At 40.8% G+C, this 25858-nt stretch overlaps 1 protein-coding gene across 6 annotated transcripts; it reads left to right on the top strand.

The window, feature by feature from the left end:
* Nucleotides 1-1967: 1967 nt before the first annotated feature.
* LOC131131379 (ELKS/Rab6-interacting/CAST family member 1-like) lies at nt 1968-25203 on the top strand. Of its 6 annotated transcripts, XM_058076051.1 has the most exons (22): nt 1968-2287; nt 3929-4721; nt 6222-6410; nt 10028-10319; nt 10608-10735; nt 11569-11643; nt 11721-11876; nt 11968-12135; nt 13068-13235; nt 13314-13451; nt 14241-14381; nt 14523-14663; nt 14773-14966; nt 15595-15606; nt 16114-16249; nt 16321-16452; nt 16621-16677; nt 18421-18581; nt 18712-18859; nt 19184-19279; nt 19882-20067; nt 21493-25203. In XM_058076051.1, exons 2-22 carry the CDS (start codon nt 4167-4169, stop codon nt 21628-21630), a joined length of 3411 nt encoding a protein of 1136 aa, XP_057932034.1. In that variant the 5' UTR covers nt 1968-2287; nt 3929-4166; the 3' UTR covers nt 21631-25203. The 6 variants fall into 6 exon arrangements, 4 of the variants coding, with proteins under 4 accessions (XP_057932034.1, XP_057932035.1, XP_057932036.1 ...); XR_009130185.1 differs by lacking the exons at nt 16621-16677; nt 21493-25203 and adding an exon at nt 19436-19519 and having other exon boundaries at nt 19882-20028; XM_058076052.1 differs by lacking the exon at nt 15595-15606.
* Nucleotides 25204-25858: the final 655 nt, after the last annotated feature.

Below are 25858 nucleotides of genomic sequence, written 5' to 3'. Positions count from 1 at the left end.
ACCTCCGGTATTTTGTGCAAAATAGAGTCTTGTCGTTTTTGTTTGTGGACACTGCCCCCCGGTGGTTATGATGAACAAAACATGCTACGTCATACTCTTTATGACCGCATAACTGTTAATGAATCAGACAAAGGTCAACATTAAAGAGAAATATCCATTTAAAATACTATGTTGGAAATTTGTACATTACAGTTTGTGTTTTAACATTTAAATAATTGAAAGTGCAAGCAAACATATGTAAATACAACAGCAAGATTTAAATTAAATCATAAAAACAATAATTTTATATGTTTGCTGTACTTTAATTTGCAATCTCCCAGTATGAGGTGGTGTACTTGTTAAGTTCAGTAAAAACTTGGTGATATTTTAAGTTAACCCTTTTGCAAAGACATGAATACATAATACATTTTAAACTTTATTTTAACAGTGAGAGGCAGAATATCAACCAAAAAACCCAGGGAAAATATGAAACATAAGTTTTAAATTAATTTCCAGGATCTTAATGTGCTTTTTTGATCCACTCCTTTGTTGTCTTAGCCGTATGTTTTGGGGTCACTCTCGTGTTGGAAGACCATCCACTTTAGTGTTCTGGCTGAGACCAGAAGGTTTTCATCCAACATTAAATGGTACATGGCCATGTTTATCAGCCCCTCAATGCGGTAAAGTCTCCCTGTATACATTTTGCAGCTCAAAAGCTGCAAGTTACTGTTTCTAACTCCATGTTTGACAGATGGAATGGTTGGGGTCATATTCTGAATTTCTCTGCCTCAAGTTAATATCAAAGAGCGCAATTTTGCTCTCATCTGACCATATGATATTCTTCTAAGCCTGGACTCATGTGGCCCTTCTCCATGTAGGAGGTCACCTTATCCCAAATCGGCTGGAGTGATAAATGGTAAGTGGTAAATGCGTGAGTGAGGAGGAGGCTTGGACTACCCAAATGCTTCAATAGCATAGCGGTGGCACAGGCAAAGTCTGCCCTTAAACATTGAGATTTTGTTGGGCAAGTCCAACACATTAGAGGGGGTCTTGACTTGGGAGTAACAACACCCAGAAGACCACCCAGCAGAAGGCTAAGGAAACTTAACGCTGAGAGCTGGCGGTGGAAGAGGTGCGCAGCCAGGAGGAAATAGTCCGGTGTACCCTTTCGGTGTCTCAAATACATTCTCAACATCCACTCCTAGTAGAGGCGGGGGATTGACGAAATCAGCAGTACTTTTAATCATTTTAAACTACTTTAACTACTTATTTTTTACACTGAATTTGTTTAAACATGTCAAGTACCTCCAGCATTACTAGTACAGTAGATTCCCACTTTTTGGTTACATTTGTGACCACCGATGAATGGCAAATAATTGATTTTGGATCCACATTTGCAATAAGCGAAACTTATTTATTTATTTAATTATTATTTATTTATTTATTTGCATCAGCTCCAGAACCCTCCCCCATCTCTCTTCAATATGCCTACACTTTACATTATGAAATGTTTATGTACTCACCAGTAATGAATGATAGCTTAATATAAGATGATCAATGAACAGAGGGAATTGGCGTCACTGTGTAGAAGTATAGATAAGTGTCATTTCATGCGCACCAGCAATGACATGTTCAAGGAAGGCCAAACAAAGTGCAAAATCTCAGTTTGACGAAAAAACGTTATCAGTGAAGCATCAGTGAAGACATAAAAGTTGTCTTTTAAAACAGTACGATATATATGCTGTATATTTTACCAGTATTACTGACTTAAGGTGAACAAAATGTTTTCAGCAGGAAAAGGACTGTCTTCGTTGAAAAATGACCAATATTATACGCATATTTAATGGGTATATTGGCAAATGAGGGTGTCCATTGGACTAACCAGTGCAAGTGTACCTAATGTTGTGTCCTCCTGCTGCTCGTGACCGCGCAAGTTGAAACATCAGCGTGGCGAGGAAGAGTACCGTGAACGCGCAGAGTAGGTTTGATGACGTCACTGAGGCGCCCTAGCTGCTCCTGCTGGGCAAAAAAAGATGGGAAAATCAAACAGACACCTATCGATTTACTAGCACTAAAAAAATCACACATTTTGTGGCATTTATTGGCCAATAAGGTGTCTTATTGGGCAGCGATACTGATTTGAACAAAAGCAGACGACAAGAATGCTAGGTTATTGCAGAGGTTCTCACCACTATTGTGTTGGTAGCCAAAGCGAGGAGGAAAAAAAGGAGGTTCTGCTGGTTTCACCACCGATGCAAGAGACCAGCCGCCATATATCACATTGAACGCCTGTTTACTGGAATGACAGGTATGTGAACCCCTCAATGATTAAAAAAGTGTAGTTATAGCTCTAATAGTGTTCCGTAAAGGAGGAAGAAAATTCGATTCTGGGTGTCTCCACCACGGCGGACCCTTGCACTGTGTCTTTGGCATTTTCCTGATTCTTAAAATTAAATTTTGAACTGTATGTTGAAATTGGTCAAATAATGTTACCTAACTAAGTGACAGGCTAGTGTTTCGCTGTTTTTTAATCCATTTGTTCCAAGAGGGAGTTTTTTTCTCCCTCGTCCACTGTGGACAATCCCCCTTTCCCTCCCTTCATTTGCTAGTTTTTACACGTAAACGTCAGCACAGCAAACAAGACAACAGTGTTATTATTACCATTAAACGCAACATCTGGCTCTCTTATTTGAAAGAAAAATGACACGCCGCCAATGGTTAGCTCTTCAATGGGAACAAATGTTGCATATTTCAAGGTAGAATGGTTAGCATTCACCGTTAGCCAGTAGGTTGACGTAACGTTAGCCGCTAGCAAAGGCCACGCAGGCTGAGGGGTTTACTGTACATTGTGGGGATGTACTCAACAAAATCTGCTATTATACTACTACAACATGAAACACTAATTCTATATCATCTCCCATCCAAATGGATATGACGGTAGAAACAGTATAATAGGTGAAGAATAAATTCCAAAGTTGCTTTCCTAATATTTTCCTGCCTATGTTCACATTCATTTTATGTATTAACAGTGGTAAAGACAATTAAAAAGTATTGCACGGTGTACATAGGCTGACATAATTCCAGGCTAATACACAACAGAGCTTTTATATGTTTGCTTAAATGCATGACTCTTGAACAAAATTTGCCTTCACTAACATACTAATGATTAACTATTGATTGACAAGGTTGACACTGATTGTCACAAATGGAATTGTAGGAAACACATTTCTATAGTGGAGGACGCACAGTAAGCCATCAAACAGTTGACTTTTTATCTACGTAATTAGCCTCAACAAGTGAACAGATCTTAGGAATCTTACTGCTGAGTTAGTTTATCCCTAATAGAAATAATGAAGATGAAAGTTAGATCTTTGTGTGTGGCTTGAGACGTCTGTTCAGTACGGAATCTTAGCTACTGGGTGAGCAAGAGCAAATCAGGAGGGTATCTTAATGTCAGCTGACTCATGTCATATGACATCACAAAGTAATGTTTATGTGATCGATGTAATTAACACGTTAACTTAACAGAGTGCATGAGCGTAAAATAAAATGGTCGCTATTTCTTTTGTATACATGCAAACAGTTGCTCATCCATCATTTATACCGCAGATGAGTTCATTGTGAACAGTATGACAAATGCAAAGTGCATTAGTTTCACACAAACATTTTAAAGCACACGCAGAGGTAGATAAAGCTGCTGGATGCTGACCATCATGCAGTTACTGTGTGTGGACTAAATAATATATAAAACTTACATCCAGAGGGGTGGCATTCTGGGAAATCCTAAATATTAGACACACATGCACGCACACATATCATGCATTACAATTCTGTATTAAACAGCGACTGTATTGTGGAATTTTTACCCCTCTATATGTCTAAAACCGTTGTGGTCGGCGAGTGTGTATTTGCACACTATTTACAGGAAAGCTTTGTTTATTCTCTACAGATTGGCATCATATTTAGAGACAGCAGCTGCATGGGCTCCGTTGGAAAAGGGACATCTGTGGATGCCGCCTGTCGCTGTGAACGTGGAGAGACTTATTTGATCATGAACATTGTGCTTTGCGTCTCCAGCTGAGCAGGCTTGCCACAATCACAAGCACAAATCAGCAAGATTATTAACACAGCCCCCCCCGGCTATCTACACCTCCTTTGCTGCCAGCCCTAAGAGCCCTCTATTCAACATGTATGGTAGCGCCCGCTCTGTTGGCAGAGGGGATGCCAACCACAGTGGTGGCAGGGATGCAGGCGGTCGCGGTAATCAGGGGTCAGGTCGCTCCCCTCGGCTCCCGCGCTCCCCCCGTATGGGCCACCGCCGCACAAACAGCACCGGAGGAAGTGGAGGTGGTACTGGAGGCGCAGGAGGTAAGACGCTCTCCATGGAGAACATCCAGTCCCTCAATGCAGCTTACGCCACTTCAGGACCCATGTACCTGAGTGACAATGAGGTGGCCATGGGTGGTGGGAGCGAGCACCTTCCCAAAAATGTAGGCACGGCCATGACCACCATGGGGAGGCAGAGGGTAACCTACGGATCGAGGAGCAGCAGTAGCGGAGTGGTGGCGGCTAGCACTCCTAACATCTCCACCTCGGTGCCTTCAAGCGCTGTGCTACCTGCAGGCCTGATGGCGGGGGATGCGTTGGCTTTTGGGGACCACCACATGGCGTCAACTGTACCTCATTCTTTAAGACAGGCCAGGGACAACACCATACTTGACCTTCAGGCACAACTTAAAGAGGTAATTTTTTTAATCTTTGTGATATCTGACTAACCTAAATTCCATTTTTTCTGGTTCAAAGTATTTTTTTTTAAATTCAGTTTTTCTTTTTACACAATAGATCAGGGGTCTCAAACTCAATTTACTTGGGGGCCACTGGAGCTCGGGTCTGGGTGAGACTGGGCCGCATCAGGTTTTCCCCCCCAAAAAACGCGTTTATTAAAAACAAACTTCGCTTTGGTTCCAATTTTCTACAAGAAAAGCTCTGATGAAACATTCCACTGTTCTCAAATATCTTACTTTTTATTTTTCTACACAAAATAAGATGAAAAATAAATAAACAAATCAAGAATAAAGAAAATCAATCAATCAGTAATAAATAAATTAATGTAATAATAGTAATAAAACGGCAAATAATAAAAACTTAAGAAACCACATATAGTTGGTGGGTAGACAAATTATTTTTTTCAGATTAAAATGAACAAAGCATTATTAGAGCCCTGTAGACATGACAAAACACGACTATAGTCACATTTATACTCTATTTATTTACAACATATTGCGCAACTGCAGGGTCTTGAGACACATGCTAACTCGCAAACTAGAGAGCTAGCGACCTAAACGGTAGCCTTCAAGTTATTTCCTTTAAACTTAAATAGCCAAAAACTTGCCACTTCCACACGGATAGGGAGGATAACTATTGACAGTTATTTAACCTTTAACATGAAAATTAATCAAAAAAATTTTCTGGGTACATGATACCATACAGCATCAATATCAAGCTTGCGCGGGCCGCATTAACATTAAACTTTCATACCAAGGCGGGGGCCTCAAACTACTGTCCTGCGGGCCACATTTGGCCTGCAGGCCGCGTGTTTGAGACCCCTGCTATAGATTGTGTGTCAGTGAATAAATGCTAAAATCCTTACATTTATTGATGCAATACATCATTGGACAATTTTGCCAAGTATTTTTCTAACTTCATTGCTGCAGAATCCCCAACAAATTATCTAATTTGTGCTCGCAATTGTGTTATCAATGTAAGCTAAACTAGGCTAACTCAGCCAGTAGACACAGGCCTTTGCTGTATATGAGGTCACGCTCGGTGAAGAGTGTTTTTGCGGACTTATTTCAGGAGAAGCCTGGTTAGTGTTTGTGAGGACATGCCGTAATAAAGAGCAGTTCTCCGGGAAAATGTTTCAGCACACAAATGTTCTTCTTCTCACAATTCCAGCATTTCATTCACAATATGTCAATATCTGTGTAATTCCATGTTTATGGGGCAGTTTGGTGATTTTGACCTTGATTTCTAGCTATCCATCAATTTTCTATGCCGCTTAACGTCACTTTTTGGTGATACAGTGTACGGGTAGTACAAAATGGGGGTGAACCGCACAATGATGCAGTGGTATAACACCAACGATCATCTGGTACACAGCAAAAAATGGTTCGACAGGAACATTGATAGAACCTTTTGATAAAGAAGTTGTGCTCATACAAGTTTGTATCTCCATGTCTTAGGTGCTAAGAGAAAACGAGTTGTTGCGGCGGGAAGTAGAAGTCAAAGAGAGCAAGCTGAGCTCTTCCATGAATTCCATCAAGACGTTTTGGAGCCCGGAGTTGAAAAAAGAGCGAGCGCTCCGCAAAGATGAAGTGTCAAAGATTTCCGTGTGGAAGGAGCAATACCGTGTGATTCAAGATGAGGCTCAGGTGAGTGAAATTGGATTGTGTTAATTTAATGTTACTAATTTAGTGGCTGGTGAGGGTATATGTTGCATATTTCACAATGATTTGTCGTAGTTAAAGATCCCTTATTTAAACCTTGCAGTCCAGTTGTAGAATTATATCAGTTCTATCTCTTCTATGAGGTTAAATTTAAGTGAGGCAGCAATCTTTGTTCTAATGAGATGCTTAATGAAAGGGCATATCTCTGTAATTTTCCCCCGCTGAGTCACAGAATCGTTGTGGACTAATTCCAGTAATGCCCGACTTGTGGCGGGCTAATGATTGGGTGCTGTAATTTAAAGATATGTGCTTTCACATGTAAACTAGCACTCCACTAATTATGCCCTCTGTTATGCTGCCATTGAACAGCAGCATTTGTTTACACTTATGTTTTCCATTCTGTTTTCTTTTCAATCCATTTCTCATTGTCAATATCTTTTCTATGTTCTTAAAGGGCACCTATTAGGCTTTTCCACTTTTCTGACCTATAAATGTAGTTAGAATGTTGTATTCTCGTGTTCTGCAAAATCTAAAAAGTTTTCTGTGCGTTATTGTGTGTAGCTGCTCTATAGGAGACCACAACTCAATACAAAGGGTTGAAAAATGAGCATAGTAGGTCCCCTTTAACGCATTTTTCATAGTACTCTCTCCCCAAAACTGACAAGACTGCAATATTTTCCCAACAATAATGCCAGTCTAACGAAACTGCTATTTTGTGGTCATCAATATTAGAATTATGTCAGATATTCTGTCTATTGTGTGGACGTGATTGTTGATTAACTGACTATTTTGGGTGTATTAAGTCACTGCAGCCAGCAGAGGCTGTAAATACTGTAATTGAAACAGGAGTTCAGAACATTCAGAGAGGGATTCTATCTGTTTAAAAAAAGACATTTGATTATTCATTGAATGAGGAGTCCGTTTTCCCCATCCTTGATCAGTGAAATGTAGTCCAATGCCCATGTTAAGCAAATATATGTATTATATAAAATATATTGTTTTATACATACATACAAAGAATACATATTTTTACAAACCTGGGCTGCAGATTTGGACTTTAGTTTAGGTTTTCTCTAAAACCAACACTCGTTGACTAGGAGAAAGTTAGTGACAATGTGAGTGCAGACAAATGAGACAATGTGGTTGTGTGATCCTACTTGTGTGCATATGCTGGTACATGTGTGTGTTTGTTGCTCGGTGGGCGGGCGGGGATAGGCGCCGTCACAGCAGTGACTCAGCCACAGTCACAGGGAAGAGAAGAAGGAAGGTGATAGAAAAGGAGGGTTAGCGTGAAGAGAGGCGAAAGTATTGGAGACAGGAGATAAGGAGGCTGCGAGGATGAGAATGTAGGAAGGGATGAGGGGAGTAGTGCGAGGGGGAGAAAAGAAGGCAGACTTATCTCTTTGTTCTGCCTTGTGAAAATGCTCACAGTCGCTTCAGAGCTGCCTCGCTTTATGGCCCTCGCAGCAAAGCTCTGCCTGGCGTCAAATACCACAAACAATGCAACGCTACACTGGCCCGATTGTATTTCAGTACTTGTATTGCTCTCGGTGTGCAATGTAACACTACTCACAAATGCTGTCACTGGGAGGGGGTTGCTATGCCCCTTAATATTACCCCACCAAGCCATTTGTTGGCTAGTTAGGCACTTAACAGGTCTATGTTAAAACTACATAACCAGTTTACATAAGCTAGTTGGACCTGTAAAGCTCAGTCGCAGTTGAATACTTACAAAAAATGTAATTTTTCTGAAAGTACACGCTAATATGGTACAAAATGTCATGCATGCTGGTGCAGAAAACGTCCTCATTTTCACTACTGTATTTGTGTAAGCTAACCGTCCTGCACACAAAAGGGTGAACATTTGTTAAAACATGACCTGTGCTATGTTGTCTGTGCTGTTATTTCTGACAAATACGCCACATGGTGGTGTAACCCCAAGTTTGAATGCCGAATTGAATTGAAATTTCCTACACAGCTCAATGTGCTGTACAAACGGGCTGCTATAACTTTAGGGTCTTTAGCTCAATCACCACAAAATGTGGCACCTTTGGCAGATTGGAGTCATTCATTCATTCATTCATTTTCTACTGCTTTTTCCTCACGAGGGTCGCGAGGGGTGCTGAAGCCTATCCCAGCTGTCTTCGGGCGAGAGGCGGGGTACACCCTGGACTGGTCGCCAGCCAATCACAGGGCACATATAGACAAACAACCATTCACACTCACGTTCATACCTATGGACAATTTGGAGTCACCAATTAACCTAGCATGTTTTTTGGAATGTGGGAGGAAACCGGAGTACCCGGAGAAAACCCACGCATGCACGGGGAGAACATGCAAACTCCACACAGAGATGGCCGAGGGTGCAATGGAACCCTGGTCTCCTAGCTGTGAGGTCTGCGCGCTAACCACTCGACCGCTGTGCCGCCCCAGATTGGAGTCACATGTGTGTAAAATTTGAGTAGGTTTGGTTGAAACATACAGTATGACCACCATCAAGCAAAATGTATTTGCAGGGGCACAGGTGGGACTCGATGACGTGGTTTGGTTTGCTAACTTATTTTTACACATGCGTGACAGTTAAAAATGTCAAAGACATACGTCAAACATTGCTTGTACATTTGAATAAAGGCTATACTGGTTAAGGGTGATAGTTTGATGTTGGAACAGATACATTCAATTTAACATTATTTGTAAAAATGTGAAACTACGTCAAGTCAAGTTTATTTATATACAAGCAGTTGATGTTTGCTAAATACAAGGATGAGTCTTGAACCAGTCATGATGTGCTTTATATATCACTATATTGACAGTTACTATGGTACCCATTATGTCATTGTATGGTCATATCACCTTGTACTTCGGTACGAGGTGCATTATTAAAAAAACAAAACAAAAAAAAATGTAACTGTATTATGGAAAGCAGGAAGTGAACAAATGTAACAGTTACTGATTGTAAAAGTACCAGATGGAGGGGTAGGATTTAATAAGCTTTGCTTCTTCCTACCCCTTTTGGACATGTGGAACTGTGAACTGATTATGTGATGCACTCAATTGTAATCTGATGCATGTTCAAATGAAATAAAACCATTACCATTATATAGCCATCAATCACAAAAGAACCTCAAATGATTTGTGGCCATGTTTGAAATACAAACAAATCAAAATTTTCCAAGCCTCCTTGAACAAGTTATATTCAACTTGAAACATTGTAGGGGTGGCACAAGAGCCATGGAACCCATTAAGTTTTTGTGTGGATACAGATGAAAGGGGGAGGGGGTTGAAAGTATGTTTGTATGTGTGAACGTGGCTTTGGACCTTGCGTCAGAAGAACCCATCCATCCATCCCATCTTTAATGCCGCATATCCTCACTCGGGTTGCTGGGTTGGAGCCTATCTCAGCCTATTTTGTATTGCTCAGTTGCAGGGCACATACAGACAATCATTCACAGTCACATTCATACATGTGGACAATTTAGACTCGCCAATTAACATAACCTGTTTTTGGAATGTGGTAGGAAACCACAGTACCCAGAGAAAACCCATGGAGAAAACATGAAAATTCACACAGATGCACGTTTGCATATTTTTCCCCCTCCCAGCATCTCCAGATGACAGTACAGGCTCTTCAGGATGAGCTGAGGATCCAACGAGACCTGAACCAACTGCTCCAGCAAGACCCTGCCAGTCAAGGCCGGGACCTGGCCCTTTCGTCTGAACCTACTGAAGAGAACTTCAGGCGCCTCCAGTGCGAGCATGACAGACAGGCCAAAGAGCTCTTTTTGCTCAGGAAAACCTTGGAGGAGATGGAGCTGAGGATTGACACGCAGAAGCAAACCCTGGGCGCCCGAGACGAATCCATTAAGAAGCTCCTGGAGATGCTGCAGAGCAAAGGTGAGTGGCAGAGTGTTAGAACCTTCTTGATGCAGCTAAGATTTGTTTGCTGGCAAGCGTATTGAAGATATTTATGGACGACTGGCAAAGGGAAGCACTTGTCTAGTCATTCAGCTTCTTGTCGAGAAATTTCATTGCTAGCTGTCAAAACGGCAAACGTCATATTTGCTCTTCCATGACTCCTGAGAATATTTCCCCTCAACTACTTATTAGTGCATGTAGGTTTTAGACTTGTACCTTGGAACTTAGATTAGTAATTATGTAACATTATACTGTTTACCATCTCAGGTCCATCTGCTAAGGCGTCAGAGGAGGACCAGGAACGCACCAGGAGGCTGGCCGATGCAGAGATGCATAGGCATCACCTGGAAAGCCTACTGGATCAGCGAGACAGGGAGATCACTGCATTGAGAGAGGTGATGGTTTCATTTTGACTGTGTGGAAATTCAACATTAAGGGACTCAGATTTGTGCTGCGGGACTGTATAACTCAACTGCAATGAGTACCAGGAAGCTATTAGGGGTGGAGTGTTTCTTGGGTGTAGGGGGTTATATTTATATATTTTATATGATTATTTTAAATATATGTATATTATTTATTTTAGTTTTTCCAGATATGAACACATTTTAATAAATATTTTTCAATTCTAAATATTAATATTTGAACTATCTGACAATATATACATTATACACATTGATAAATATTTAGATGAATAGATATGCTTCACTTGAGTCAGTGTTAAAAAAATACTGGGTCGTAGCAAGCATCTTGGATGTGAAGTGATAATTTGTACTCGGCATTAATTGAGGCATAGCATCTATTAGAGCAGAGGCCATTATAGACCACATTTTTTAATGAGCCCATAAACGGCACATTGTAGGAAGAAAATTTTAAATAAAAGTGGAAAAATTAAACAAAAAAGCAAGTAACAAGAAAAACCTCAGGCGTGTAGGAGGAGTTTAATAATAAAATTGAAGACATTTCACATTGAGCACCTGTGCTGCTAGTGAAAAAGCTAAGCGCACAGCCCTGCTATATGACTAAATATGCTATATATTATTGGAAACATGCACCATACTAACTCTACTGCATTCTGTTGTTTTTCCATTCACTGTATTATTATGGACATTTATTCGACCACTACTATTTAAACATTACTGTATGCACTTTTGTACCTGAGGTACATACTGGACTACATGTATATTTTTATAGTGTATTTACATTTTGAAGTGCATCTCTTCATCTACAGGAGCTACACCGCAGATATGAGGGAACACCAGAGTCCACCAAAACTAAGGCTTTGCAGACAGTCATTGATATGAAGGTGAAGCCCCTAATTGAAATCTTGTGTTATTATTAATGTTGTTAATGTTGAACCAAAGTTCATCAACACCCCCTCAGGATGCCAAGATCAACTCCATGGAGCGTAGCTTGAGGGACATGGAGGAGGAACTTCTTGTGATGAAGTCCAACGGGCTTCTGAGCTGTGAGGAACGCCAGGAGGAGATGAAGCAGATGGAGGTCTACCGCAGCCACACGAAGTTCATGAAAAACAAGGTCGAACAAATGGAGACACTTGAATAGATACATTCAGTGTGAGTTCAATTGAGTTCCATGTGCATTTTCCACCACTCTTCTTTTATTTCAGATGGAGCAGGTGAAGCAGGACCTCTCCAGGAAGGACACAGAGCTGCTTGGCTTGCAGACCAAGCTGGAGACGCTGACCAATCAGTTTTCAGACAGCAAACAGCATATTGAAGTCCTCAAGGAGTCACTCACTGCCAAGGAGCAGAGAGCTGCCATTTTACAGACAGAGGTAGAGCAGAAACATGTTAGCGGCTGTACGGTATCATTGCTATCACTTGTGGTCAGCCGTCTTAAAAGCTATGAACTGATTGAAAATATGGCAAGAGGATAAATCTTGTTTGGCAGCCATTAAAACAGGGATGTCCAGACTTTTTCTACTGAGGACTACATAGCATATTGTATGCTGGAACCTATCCCAGCTGACTTCAGGTGAGAGGCAGGGTACACCCTGGATCGGTCGCAGTTGTGGTTTTATTCATTAACTGTATTTTTAGAATGTGCACACCTGCATTAAACATTAACATTCAATGTGGATCAAATATGGTTAGCAAATGAGCAAACCACAGAGGAGGAGTTAATTTTAAGATGAGATGATGGTGATCACTGAATCAGTCATCAAATAACTGTTCAGCAGCTAAGAAATATAATAAATCAATGTTTCCCATACATTCTTTTATTTAAAAAAATCAATTTGGACAGCTATGAATAGGTTTGGAGCTTTTTAAAAATATAGATTATAATGGACTGTATGGCTTGTTGTTCCAACTCTCTGCAGTAAAAAGCATCGTAACTCAGCTTCTAATAAATCTCATACACACCAGGTCTACCAAAGAAGACATAGCAGGGGGATCAGTGTTGCCAGCTTAGCGACTGTCGATATATTTAGCAAGTATTCAGACCCCTCTAGATTGCCTTTTTGGAAAAAAATGGCTAGTGAGGAATCAAGAGACTTTCCAGTGCTATTAGAGACTCTAACATGAATGAACATATTGCTCTTCTCAACAAGCAGAGCAAAATATTTACAAAAAGAGTGGTTGGCTTAGTTTGGGGTCAGTATGGTACTATAATACAAGCATCCTTTGGTCATACAGTATATAGTTAACACCATTGTGTGAACATTACAATTATAGGCTGTATAAGTTGTGTGTCCTTCCTGGTCAGGTGGATGCCTTGCGTCTGCGCCTGGAAGAGAAAGAAGCCACTCTGAATAAGAAGAGCAAGCAGATCCAAGAAGTCTCAGAGGAGAAGGGAACACTCAGTGGAGAAATCCACGATCTCAAAGACATGCTGGAGGTGAAGGAGCGCAAAGTCAATGTCCTGCAGAAGAAGGTGATTTGGGGCTGAGAGTCTTTCTTTGTGCATACTTGTAAAAACTGCTAGTCCAGTAGCTGATGGTTTGCTCTGCAGATTGAGAATCTACAGGAGCAGCTGAGGGATAAGGAGAAGCAGATGAGCAGCCTGAAGGAGAGGGTCAAGTCCTTGCAGGCTGATACCTCGAACACAGACACTGCCCTCACCACACTGGAGGAGTCTCTTGCAGAAAAAGTAAGCTCATATCCCCATTAAACAGGTGCTAGCTTTCATTTTGACAGCAACAGTCCTTCCTCAAATAATGGCCTCTACTCTTGACACAGTGTCGTCTATTTGATTTATTTTAGCTCTGCACCTTAAATAGACGCCTCCTCTTTTTCCTTCAGAAACGATAGTAGTGGTTTAATTACGTTTATGATGACTGATACTTGTACCACAACACTACACAGCAGACATGGTATCTGAAAAGCCGATGTTTAGACATTTAAGGCATTCCGCAGCAAAATGTTAAAAACAAAAAACACTTAGCAATACAAAAAACAAAGAAAAATAACGAGATGGAGATCCTGTCTCGCTGAAGGAGGGAGAAAAGTGTTTTCGAGGAGTTGGACAAAAAGTTTTAAGAATGAATGTATTCTCTGTAGCGTCCAGAACAAAGATAAAGAAAGTGACGGACATCTTGAATGAGTGACAATAATAAATGATAATAAGTTACGTTTTATTATTTAGTGATGCAAAAATGCTTCAAATATATTGTACATAATATTGTTTAATATTAAAAAATTATTAGTGTTACTAGAATTGTGCATGAATAAAATAAACACCTAAGCTCTGATACATGCCCGGCTCACTCCTGCAATTGAATAAATAAAAGTCTAAAATGGGAAACTCTGGTATATATGTGGTCTAATTTTAAACAATTACAAATGTATCACCTTGACATTAGACAGCTCTGTGTGACTGATTTTCATACATGGGTATCGGCGCTCTTGTTTTTTTTCTTCCCCTCTGCCATCCTGGTAGGAGCGCATCATTGAGCGACTGAAAGAACAACGAGACCGAGACGACCGAGAGAAGACGGAGGAGCTCGATTGTACCAAAAAGGAGCTGAAAGAGCTGAAGGAGAGACTGAGCTTACTGCAGGGAGACCTGTCAGACAGGGAGGTGAGAAACAAGCATAAAAAACAAAGGAGGGGAGGGAAATTCTTTTGGTGCAATAAAAATAAATTAAATGTTTCTTTTGTGATGAGTCATGACTCATGAAGTTTAATAAAGTGGATTTGCTTTGTGTCTTTGTGTGCACAGACGTCTCTGCTGGACCTGAAGGAGCATGCATCATCCCTGGCCTCCTCAGGCCTGAAGAAAGACTCTAAGCTCAAAAGTCTGGAGATTGCCCTGGAGCAGAAGAGGGAGGAATGTCTCAAACTGGAGAACCAACTTAAGAGAGTAAGATGTACACGAAATGGAAAAATGTTTGTTGGATGATACTGTTTCACATAATTATAACATAGCCAACCCACAATGAAAACACAAACATTCCCCATTTTTCTCCCAGGCTCAGAATGCAGCTCTGGAGGCTCAAGCCAACACTGAGCTGGCAGAGCGCATTAAGAGCCTTGAACAGGAAGTGGCCCGCCACAAAGAGGATTCTGGAAAAGCGCAAGCCGAGGTGGATCGTTTGCTGGAGATCCTCCGGGAGATGGAAAATGAAAAGAATGACAAAGACAAGAAGATCAACGAGCTGGAGAGGTGGGTGGAAACACGGTGGGGTAGAACTGTGTGATATCACACTGAGAGCAGTAATATTTTGGTTACTCTATTGACGTACAATAGACGTATTAATGTTACATCCTGTACTGTATATCTTCTTTGAGGGGGCTTACCTTTGTAAATGCGTCTTAGGCGTTGAAAAGGTTCCATATTTAACTATCAAGTTCTTTTAGACTTAAGCCATCCAGCACTTGAAAAGGCTGTGGAGATGCTTTATCAACTCTCCTCCATTAGATTTTCCATATTTAAAGGAGCTTATCAGATTAGGTTGATAAGCAGTGTTTTCCCTGTTCTTCTCTTGTTACAGTCATTTCAGTAGTAGTGTCTAAATGTAACCGCCTAATGTCATGTAATGCATGTCATAGGTATGTCAAACTTGATCATCATAATTGCAATAAGAATTGCTATGCTCTTTGCAATTTGCTCTTTGTCATGTTCAGTGATGCTTATTTTTAACAATATATTCTCAAATAAGACAAATTTAACCGAACAGTTATGGATTTGTAACCACAAATTAGTGAAGTTAAGCATCTTTCCTCTTAATGTATATTCATTCTCTCTTCATGCTTGCTTGCTTTTTTTCAATGGAAATCTTTGACTCTCACAGTCTGGCCTCCAGGTTAGTATTCACTTTCTCAGTCTTTTTCGCTTTTTGTCTCCGTTTTGCTTTAATTTTCTTCATTTTTTTACCCTAATTTTCCAAGTCAAATGTTTTTTTCCCTCATTCTTTTAACTTTAGCTGGCATCTCTTTGTGTCTACACTTAATTTGCTGTCTATGTATAAATATATTTAACAGTTATTGTGGCTCCAGTTTAACCAATTAAGGTAATATTATTAAATGACATCAATCTTGTATTGTACATGTTTGTTAGTACACATATTGACTTTAATTAAAGGGGACCTTTGTAGATCTGACAGAAATGGGCTATACACAAACAAAAGACTATTAATCAAATATGTAATTACATTTTAATTAATTTAGTGCCGCACGTTCTTAACCATAGTGTGTAGTAACCTGAGGACCATCCGCAATATATGTCTTTGTGCACCACAGTAAGCGATGCTCCCGTTATGTATGCGTTATGCGTTTGACTGTGTCCTATGTCTCTCTGGTGGCCCCTACAGGCAGATGAAGGACCAGACGAAAAAGGTGGCATCTCTGAAGCATAAGGAACAGGTGGAGAAAAGCAAGAATGCGCGGCTGATGGAGGAAGCCAAAAAACGTGAGGACAACATGTCAGAAAGCTCGCTGCATGTGAAGGTAAGAAGTCATGTATTTACCGACACACTGAAACATGCTTTGTTTCATTTGAGTAAATTACTGTTTTGAAGGACTCATTGCGTCAGAAGTCCGAGCGTATAGAGGAGCTGGAGGAGGCCCTGAGAGAGAGCGTTCAGATCACGGCTGAGCGAGAGATGGTGCTCGCTCAGGAGGAGGCTGCCAGGTCCCTGCAGGAGAAACAGGTACACGCATGAAGCACCATGCCACCATCCCAGGCGTCTTGGTCATCATACTTTTTTTTTGTCAGTCCCTCCTTTTTGCTGGTCACCCCCTCCTCACTCTCAGTTCTTCTTCGTCATTTTTTTCTTCTCCCTTCTTCTTCTCTTTTTCTGCTACTCACCGCCTGTCAGAAGTACTCACACAAAGCAATGCATGAGTCCAACCTCGCCCACTTAAAGTGGTCTAAGGTATGAGCCGTGTGCGTCCGTGTGCGTGTGTGTGAGAGTGTGTGTGTGACACTCCCACTCAGAAGGGACTGATCACAGGAGACAGCAACATCTCTGCACACATTGCTGGCTAAAAAAACTCAAGAGGTTTGAAGCACTTTGACGTAAGAGTGGGATTTGCAATATAAGTTCGAACACAAGGGACCCTAGTTTAGAAACAGGCTTTGTGCAAATCTTAAATAATCCGTTCCAGGGTTAAAACTTTGCCATCATAAAACATTGTACTTTAAAACTGTACTTTACTAATTCTCCATGTATTTATGCTGACTGCGTTTAATTTCATCACCACAAGTGTAATAGAACTATACCCACTGTATTATTACGCAGCCTTGGATGACCGGTGACGGATGCGTGGTCAATTCTGACATCCCTCCAAGGGTAAAAAGAAGTTACACGTCACAAATGCCAACCACAAAGGAGAAACTATGACTTGTGTATCCAACTGCAGCTTTTGACCTTCCAAGTGATGGATAGGCTTGTGCTTGGGAGGTGCGTCTCTTCACAAAGAAAGAACGGTGCTCACTTGATTTATTGTATCTTTAGCCATATTGTGCATGGATGGCTTGTGGGGCTCCTGAAGCAGCTGACAGTTACCGAAGGCCAATTGGCATATGGCTCTGGCAGTGGTCTAGGCAAAAACTCGGGTGTGGGAAGAGTTTGGTTAGGCCATGGAGCATGATTTTTGGTCGGAGGGGTTCCGACGCCTCAAAAAGGGAAAGAGTCTGAGGACATGAACATGGACAGTTCCATCACCGTAGTTGAGGTACATATGTGGGGTAGTCAAAACACTCCCCAGTGGCGAAGCCTCCGCCAGGGCTGCCATTTGTCACCGATTCTGTTCATTATTTATATGGACAGAATTTCTAGGCACAGCCACGGCATTAAGATGTCCAGTTCGTCTCTGCTATTTGTAGACGATGTGGTCCTGTTGGCCTCATCAGGCTGTGACCTTTTACTGGGTTTACTGCGTTTACTGGGGAGGTGTGCACCTGAGTGTGAAGCTTCCGGGATGAGACACTGTACGTCCAATTCCGAGTCCATGGCTCTCAGTCTGGGTTGGGAGTGAGATCTTGCCCCATATGTAGGAGTTCAATTACCATGTCCTGGAAATGCCCTGTAAACATCCTGGAAGATATTTTCAGGGAAAGAGTGTGAACCCTGATTCTACTAATTTTTTTGGACACCCCTGCTTTAGAGGGTTTACTGTTGTTGCATTGCATTGCATTGTGGTGGACTTGTTGCTGTTAGTGCCGGCCCGTGTAGTTGTCAAGTCTTTGTTTACCTACTGCTTGCTTGTATAAACAAATATCAGTCACCTGGAATTGCAAACAATAGTAATAAAATATTTATATGTTTGGTCATGTCAAATTTCTCAAACTCATATATTCATTTGCCACAATATTAGGTACTCTTGGAGAGTGTAATATGGTCCACTACAAGAGCAATAGCAAAAATTCTGTTTGTAATATTTAGTTGCTAAACCTTGTTAAATTAGTACATTAAAACTGAGAACTGTATTGGATTCTTCTGGCCTACCTAATAAAGTGGTTGGTGACTGTATAGAAGCAGCAAATAACAGGTAACTACAACATGAACCATGGTTAAAAGCAACTGTACTCGCACCTTCTTCATTTCCACAACAGTCCTTTTATAAGTGGAAATTTTGAGAGAGCTTATTTGTAAATTGTATGTGTGTGTTCCAAGATGGAGGAGTTGCTGGGTGCCATGGAGAAAGTGAAGCAGGAGCTGGAGTCCATGAGGGCCAAGCTGTCATCTACACAGCAGTCCCTGTGTGAGAAAGAGGCACATCTTACCACCCTGCGAGCCGAGCGCAGGAAGCACCTGGAGGAAGTGCTGGAGATGAAGTAAGGATTCAATTAATTGATTATTGATTACTACCTCCAGGCTCAGAAAAAAATATCAGTCGTTGCCAGCTGGCGCCATGAATAATGTAGGCAGTTTATCAAGCTCATTTATTTATGTCCAAATCAACAGACAGGAGGCGCTGCTGGCCGCCATTAGTGAGAAGGATGCTAACATTGCTCTGCTGGAGTTGTCCTCCTCCAAGAAGAAGAAGACCCAGGATGAAGTGTCTCTGCTCAAACGAGAGAAGGACCGACTGGTGCAACAGCTCAAGCAGCAGGTAGGATGGGAAGATGGTATGTTGCTTTTGCACGTGTTTGGCAGCAGCAGGAAGATAATTTTTTTCAGAAAATGTTTAATTTAATTAATTTAATTTTTTCACGACTGAAGATCTCAAGATTAAAATGTGACAAGATTTCTCCTTCAAAAGAAAAATGTCTAGTGGGAACTAGACCTGGAATGATAGTAAAGTAATAAATCAATCACACAGTAAATGCATGTTGTGTGTGTGTATATAGAATATATTACAATTACATACTATAAAATGATCCTATTATAATTACAGTATGGTAGATTTTAGAATTTTTCTGTCTTTCATGGACAGACTCAGAACCGCATGAAGCTGATGGCAGACAACTATGAGGACGAGCACCTGAAGACAGCCCCCGACCAGACCAACCACAAGCCCTCCCCAGACCAGGTAGCCTACTGACCCCTCCCTGAGTCCTCTGTTTTTCATTCTGTTAACTGCCTTAATCTCTCTGATGAAACAAGAACACGGTGTGTGTTTATACTCGTCACACTAACCCAATGTTCCTCTCTAATGCTGCGCCTGGCTTCCATTATGGCCCAACAGGACGATGAGGAGGGTATTTGGGCATAGCCAACAGTGTGCCCACCCCCCTCCTCTCTCTCGCTCTCTGCCGTTTTGTTCTGAAGGGTGAGCTTGTCTGGAAAAAAAAAAAAAGAAGAAGACTTTAATTCTGTCATCAATGCACCATGGCATGCTTTTGTCATTAATCATCTTGTATTTTATGATTCTGTTGCATAATTTTCCTGCAATCTTTTTGCAGATGTTAGCATGCTTGATCATTGCTTTTATGGTGTTTGGTGTGTGTGCATGCGTGTGTGAGTGTGCGTGCACAAGCTGAACAGAAAGAGAGGCTTAAGATCCATCCCCTCCAAATGTATCATCATGGCTTTGCATGTCTGCTGACGATGCTCCATGCTGAGAGGTAGACCGTCAAAAGCATTATTAGTGAAAGTGTGTAACCATTCTGCATTTTTGTTTCCTCACTACAGATGATATCCCCTCTTGTAGCCCTGTGCCAGAACCGCAGCAAACTCAAGCTCTACATTGCACACCTGACCGACCTCTGCCACGACCGCGACCCCAGCATCCTCAGCCAGCTAACGCCACCTGCTCACTATAACCACAGCGACCCAGACCACTGGGAGGAAAGCCTCCACAAGATGACGGCGGAACAGGTAGAGACTAGTAAACTACCATAAATTCCGGTCTGGAAGCTGCACTGGTGTATAGGCCACACCCACTTTGAGGAAAAAAGAGATTTGTAAATAATGTATACTATAAGCTGCCCCGGTGTGCAGGTCGCAGTTGTCCACGTCATAAAATGGGAATATTATTGCACATAAATACGTTACATAGAAATATTTTTATTATTATAAATGCTGTTTTCTACACAGTACATACCAAACAGTGATGCAACATGGCAATTTAAACAGTGCAGAACAGTACACGTCTAGTTTAACAGTGCAGAATAGGGCATTTAACCTACAAGAAAAGTCATTCATCAGCGTCCTCTTTGGAATGAAAACTATGAAAGTCATAATTGAACAGCATCATAAACCCTTCATCACCCATGTCGTCTGTCTCTCCATCTCTTTCGGTGTTCTCTCTGTGTCCTCGTTTTTTTTCTGCTCCACTCTGTAAAGATCTGATGAAGATTATGAGTACTATGTTGTCACTGCTTATGTGCACAACGCAAAAGACTGCGTCAACATCTGGGTGCCTATTTTTAGACAGTGATGGATGGATACCAACTTCAATGCTTTTCTTATCTGACGTTAATAATTATTATGTAAATATTGTTTACTTTTTTAAATTGTTTTTTCATTGATTTAATGTCATTGAAAAAGATTCACAATTTTAATTTACACTGACTTTATTATTGGAACCTGCTTAAATCAGGGGTCTCAAACTCAATTTACTTGGGGGCCACTGGAGCTCGGGTGTGGGTGAGACTGGGCCGCATCAGGTTTTCCAAAAAAAAAAAAAAATGAAACGCATTTATTAAAAACAAAAAACAAAAAAAAAAAAACTTTGCTTTGGTTCCAATTTTCTTTTTTTTTTTTGACTATAGTCACATTTATACTCTTTTTTTTATTTACAACATTAAACTTTCATATCAAGGCGGGGGCCTCAAACTAGGCCGCGTGTTTTAGACCCATGGCTTAAATTGAACAACTTTAATGGTCAATATTCTTATATTTTATTGTAACAAAATGTAAGGATTCCCAGTGGGCCACATTGTAGTCATCTCATGTAGTCATGTTTGTGCCATGTTTATGGGCAACTTAAGTGGGGACTTGAAGTCTTTGCTGCAGATATCTGCTGGAAAAGAGCACTTAATAAACAGAGACAATATCTCACCACTGTAACTTTCACTGTGTTGCAAACATTCCCATTCAATATAAGATAATTGAGGAGCTTGAGTTTAAAAACATCTGCAATCTTGGTCACTGCTTGTCATTGAGTGGTGATGGTGGTTCCCGCAGGTATACCGGTTGAAAACCACTGGTCTAAACCATACTGCCATGGATTTTGGTTGTTTTTATTTTCTCTTTGAGAACTCTTTTGAGACTGACCTTTGCCTGTCTTATGTTTTTCAGCTGGAGAAGGAGCTGGAGCTGTGCGAGAAGGAGAGCGGCGAGCTGCAGGAGTACGCCAACTGTGTCTTGCAGCAGATCGCCGACTACTGCCCTGACATTTTGGAGCAGGTCGTCAATGCTTTGGAGGAGTCTTGCTGACCTCACAGGAAACATCCAGTTTGGTCTTTAAATTTCCTTCTGTGCCGTCATCTTTCCACCCTTGGAGGTCTTGTAAGTGCTTTCCTGTCCTGGGCTGCCGTTGTTACACTTAAACAATACCAAACCAATAAGACAGCACAATATGGGTCAGTGAAAACAACATTATTGCACACTTGCACCCATGTGCACTGGGAAATAATACAGTGGAACCTCTAAAATAGACGTGTGACGATTTTTTTCCATAGGAAATAATGTAAAAGTCTGTTACAGTGTCAAACTCTTGCCATCGTAAAACATTTAATAACGTTCATACATGTGTAAATTCAACCCATGTTTGTAATGTGGCACAAACAATAGAACACTACAGCTGAGGGGTGCTCAGATCGATCAGTATCGGCTGGTATCAGTGATAAAAGCATGGCATCTTGCTTTAAAATGCCGATCCCCTCCACCGATCAGCTCCGTCCATGGTGCAGCATTCAGAAGAAACATGCCTGCCCTGTCTTTATAAGAGTGATATAAGTTTTGTACCCTGCAAAACGTTCCTCAAAAAATGTCTCACCGGGGTGACTGTTTTTAAAAGCTTTAAATTGGTCTGGCATTTGGGCGCGAGCATGTAGCAGGGTGTGGTGAGTTTGAGGCTCGCGATGTGATCATCTGTTTCAGCAGTGGTACCAAACATAGTGCAGCTCAGAAGGCAGTGGATGCGGCTGGAGGGGCCCAACAGAGGAGGGCAATCCTGCTTTTCATTCAGGTTTTTCAGTGTAAAATAGAAAACGTCAGTTGTGGATACCAGCATTTTAATTGTTAATGTTCTGGTAAAACAAGCATATTGGCTTGAAATAAGCTATGAAAATAAATATTATAAAAATGAGTAGCTCTTGGCCATTTTCATTTAGTAAAAGTAGCTCTCACAAGAATCTTGGTGATCCATAATACAGCCAGTAGTACATTTAAACATTTACACTGCATGTATGTGATCAGTATTGGTATTGGCCGTTTTCACTCACAGATTATCGGGATCAGTATCGGCAGCATAAAGGCCTTATGGGATCATCCCTACTATTGCTCAACGTCAAAAATGAGCCACAAGTCATGTCACGGATGCACCTTGCATGTCTTGCAAGAGCAAAGAGAAGTTACACAGTAAAACAAAGTGCTGCCCTTCAACCTTGATAGTACCTCACGTAACTTCTGCTACTTCTTTTTGGAATAGGTGTTGCAAAAAAGCCAAAGACAAAGCAAGATTGTTTATGCCTGTTGTACTGAACATTCATTCATTCATTCATTCATTCATTCATTCATTTTCTACCGCTTTTCCTCACGAGGGTCGTGGGGGCGCTGGAGCCTATCCCAGCTGTCTTCGGGCGAGAGGCTGGACTGGTCGCCAGCCAATCACAGGGCACATATAGACAAACAACCATTCACACTCACATTCATATCTATGGACAATTTGGAGTCGCCAATTAACCTAGCATGTTTTTGGAATTCGGAGAAAACCCACGCATGTACGGGGAGAACATGCAACTCCACACAGAGATGGCCGAGGGTGGAATTGAACCCTGGTCTCCTAGCTGTGAGGTCTGCGTGCTTGTACTGAACATGTTCACTTCAAAGTTTTGTGATTGTACATATTTCAAATGCAAGATTTAGTCCAAGTCTGAATTGTACAACCTCAGTGGGTGTTGTAGTTTAAAGGTTCCACTGTATTGGGTTCAAGAAGGGGGGCTAATAATAGGAAACCCGAGCACAAAATCTGCAAGTTTACTCTCTGTGGATGGCTTCAATTCACAGTACCATCAAGCACAGTTAAAAGCAAATGTTTGGTCAATACCTTTTGATAACATTTCATATTAACACAAAGGGCAGGAAAACACTTAGGGTGAGTGCAGATTGAGAGCGGGGCGGATGAGGACCCTTGGATTTTGATGTTGGAGCTTGCGGGTCCTCTGGTTTACAGTATCTCCCAAAAACGAGCACATGCAGCACATTCCAGCACCATTTGATTCGATTTTGTCAAGGGACAATACTAGAAAAGTGACATTCAAGGGAATATTTCATTATTATTCATTCATTCATTTTCTACCGCTTTTTCCTCACGAGGGTTGCGGGGGTGCTGGAGCCTATCCCAGCTGTCTTTGGGCGAGAGGCGGGGTACACCCTGGACTGGTCGCCAACCAATCACAGGGCACATATAGACAAACAACCATTCACACTCACATTCATACCTATGGACAATTTGGAGTCGCCAATTAGCTAGTTCAAGTTCAAAGTTCAAAAACACTTTATTAAGGCATTAATGGCTGTGTTGCTTCGTTTTCGGTGGATAGTAAATCTACACTACTATGCAAGATGTAGACTGGTTAGTGTAAAATGTCATTTCTATAGTACTGCCCCTTGACAGTGTGTAATAACAATGTTTTTGCCCCACATTTCTGTGAGATACTGTAGCTCTTGTTTCTGCTACAGGATTCTGCAGAGGGGATCTTTGATGTCCCACACTATGGTTTTAATACAGGGACGAGAGAAAGGAGGAAGTAAAATATTTGTGACATATTAATTTGTCAATGGTTTTGCACACACACAGTGTCTACTTGTGATGAGGTATGCAAATGTTTCTTTTGAGAACGTTCTAATAGTGGCCTTGGAGCATGCACAGATGGGTACCGGACCTAAAGCAGGGATGTGTGTTCCTCTGTACTACTGGTGCTAATAAGGCATGATGAAATAACAATGATGTATTGTCCTTGTGGTATGTTGGGTTTTCATCCAAAAACTGTTAAACTTCAAGCCCCAAAATAATAGTTGACCCACTGCACAAATGTAAGGCTCCTTTTGATTATTTTTTTTGTGATCTCTTCAGGGCTCTTTTAATTCATTTTCAAATATTTTGTTTGTAAATATTTAACAGTGACTGACTTAAATGGGCGATGTCGTGTTCTTTGGAAATTAAAAAAAAAAGTCAAAAGCAGTGCTGTTTGTCATGGAGACAAAATATGTGCGTGTGAGTACTGCTGACTACTTATGGAAAATCCTCTATAGTAAACTTTACAAATATAAATGCATAGATATGTATAAATGTTAACTGTATGGCTATACATTGAATGTTTGCACAGACCCTTTTGGGACCAGTGAGATACTCACTGGAACAAGGTCATTAAGATTAAATGTCAACTAAAAATTGATTGTCTGATGGAAGTGTTTTTACATTTTTGTTCAAACATTTAGTGCAAATTGTCATTTATTTCCACGTAACCGAGATTATTGTGCGGTGGTATATTTCTTTAGCCTCCAGTCAGTTATTGTCGTACTCATTTATGTACGCTTTATGAATTGGAAGGCATTCCTTTTTATCTGTGTGTTCCTGAATTTGCCTTAAATGTCTCATTCTCATCTTCTCGTTGGTGAATTCATGTGACCATTTTTTTTTGGTTTGGTTTTTAATTCATTCACTTTTTCGCATTTTCAAAAACAAAAATGTGCTACTTTCAATCTGTTTATGTTGCAAGAAAACAAACAGGCCGTGTTTGTGAGTTATTTGGGTTTTTGTATGTATGTAAATAAATAAATTATAAGCCTTGTTTCTTGGCCTTTTGTCTAGATATATTTATTATGTTAAGGACGATGTTATAGAAATTACATACTTTAGTTGTATAGTTTGCTATACTGAAAATAACAACAGCCATTTTTGTCTAAACAGCTGACAACATAGTGGGGTACTGTATCAGATAATTCTGCCAAACAATTGTCAGTGGTTGCATGAGTGCTGCCGCCACTGGGTGAGCTGAGGTTAATTGAGGGGAATTCCAACATGTACTGCTTTGGAAGCATCAGTCATTTTTGTAAAATACTGGATGTGCAGTTGAGACTAGAAACCAAGTCAAAGTGGCAAAATTACCTTGGTAAAGTAAATTCTTATTTAATCAACTTAAAGTATACATACAAGTGGCAAAAAAAATTAAGTCAAAGTAAATGTGTACAAACACGCCACATTTCAAAGATAATGTATACGATTTTATTTTTTAAATAACTACCTTTAATTACTATGTGACTAGTTGTTTATGACGACACAGAACAGCCTGGTGACTCGTTTCTGGCATTTCCAACACTAGATATGTTAATACTAGTGGCGACTGCTCTAAGGCTGCAAGGGAAGCTCATCTTCCCCTGAAATGCCCCCCCCCCCAAAAAAAAAACAAATACTAAAGTGGTGAAATATGTACTGCTA

The sequence above is a fragment of the Doryrhamphus excisus genome, chromosome 6, assembly GCF_030265055.1.
Source record: "Doryrhamphus excisus isolate RoL2022-K1 chromosome 6, RoL_Dexc_1.0, whole genome shotgun sequence".
NCBI classification, from domain to species: domain Eukaryota; kingdom Metazoa; phylum Chordata; class Actinopteri; order Syngnathiformes; family Syngnathidae; genus Doryrhamphus; species Doryrhamphus excisus.
This window is presented reverse-complemented; position numbering and strand designations above follow the sequence as displayed.

Excerpts from the sequence above, each read along its gene's own strand:
- LOC131131379 (XM_058076051.1), top strand. The coding sequence starts at position 4,167 with ATGTATGGTAGCGCCCGCTCTGTTGGCAGAGGGGATGCCAACCACAGT. Across the intron at positions 10,736-11,568 it reads AGATCACTGCATTGAGAGAG|GAGCTACACCGCAGATATGA; the intron begins GTGATGGTTTCA and ends CTTCATCTACAG. Across the intron at positions 14,664-14,772 it reads TGGAGAACCAACTTAAGAGA|GCTCAGAATGCAGCTCTGGA; the intron begins GTAAGATGTACA and ends TTTTTCTCCCAG.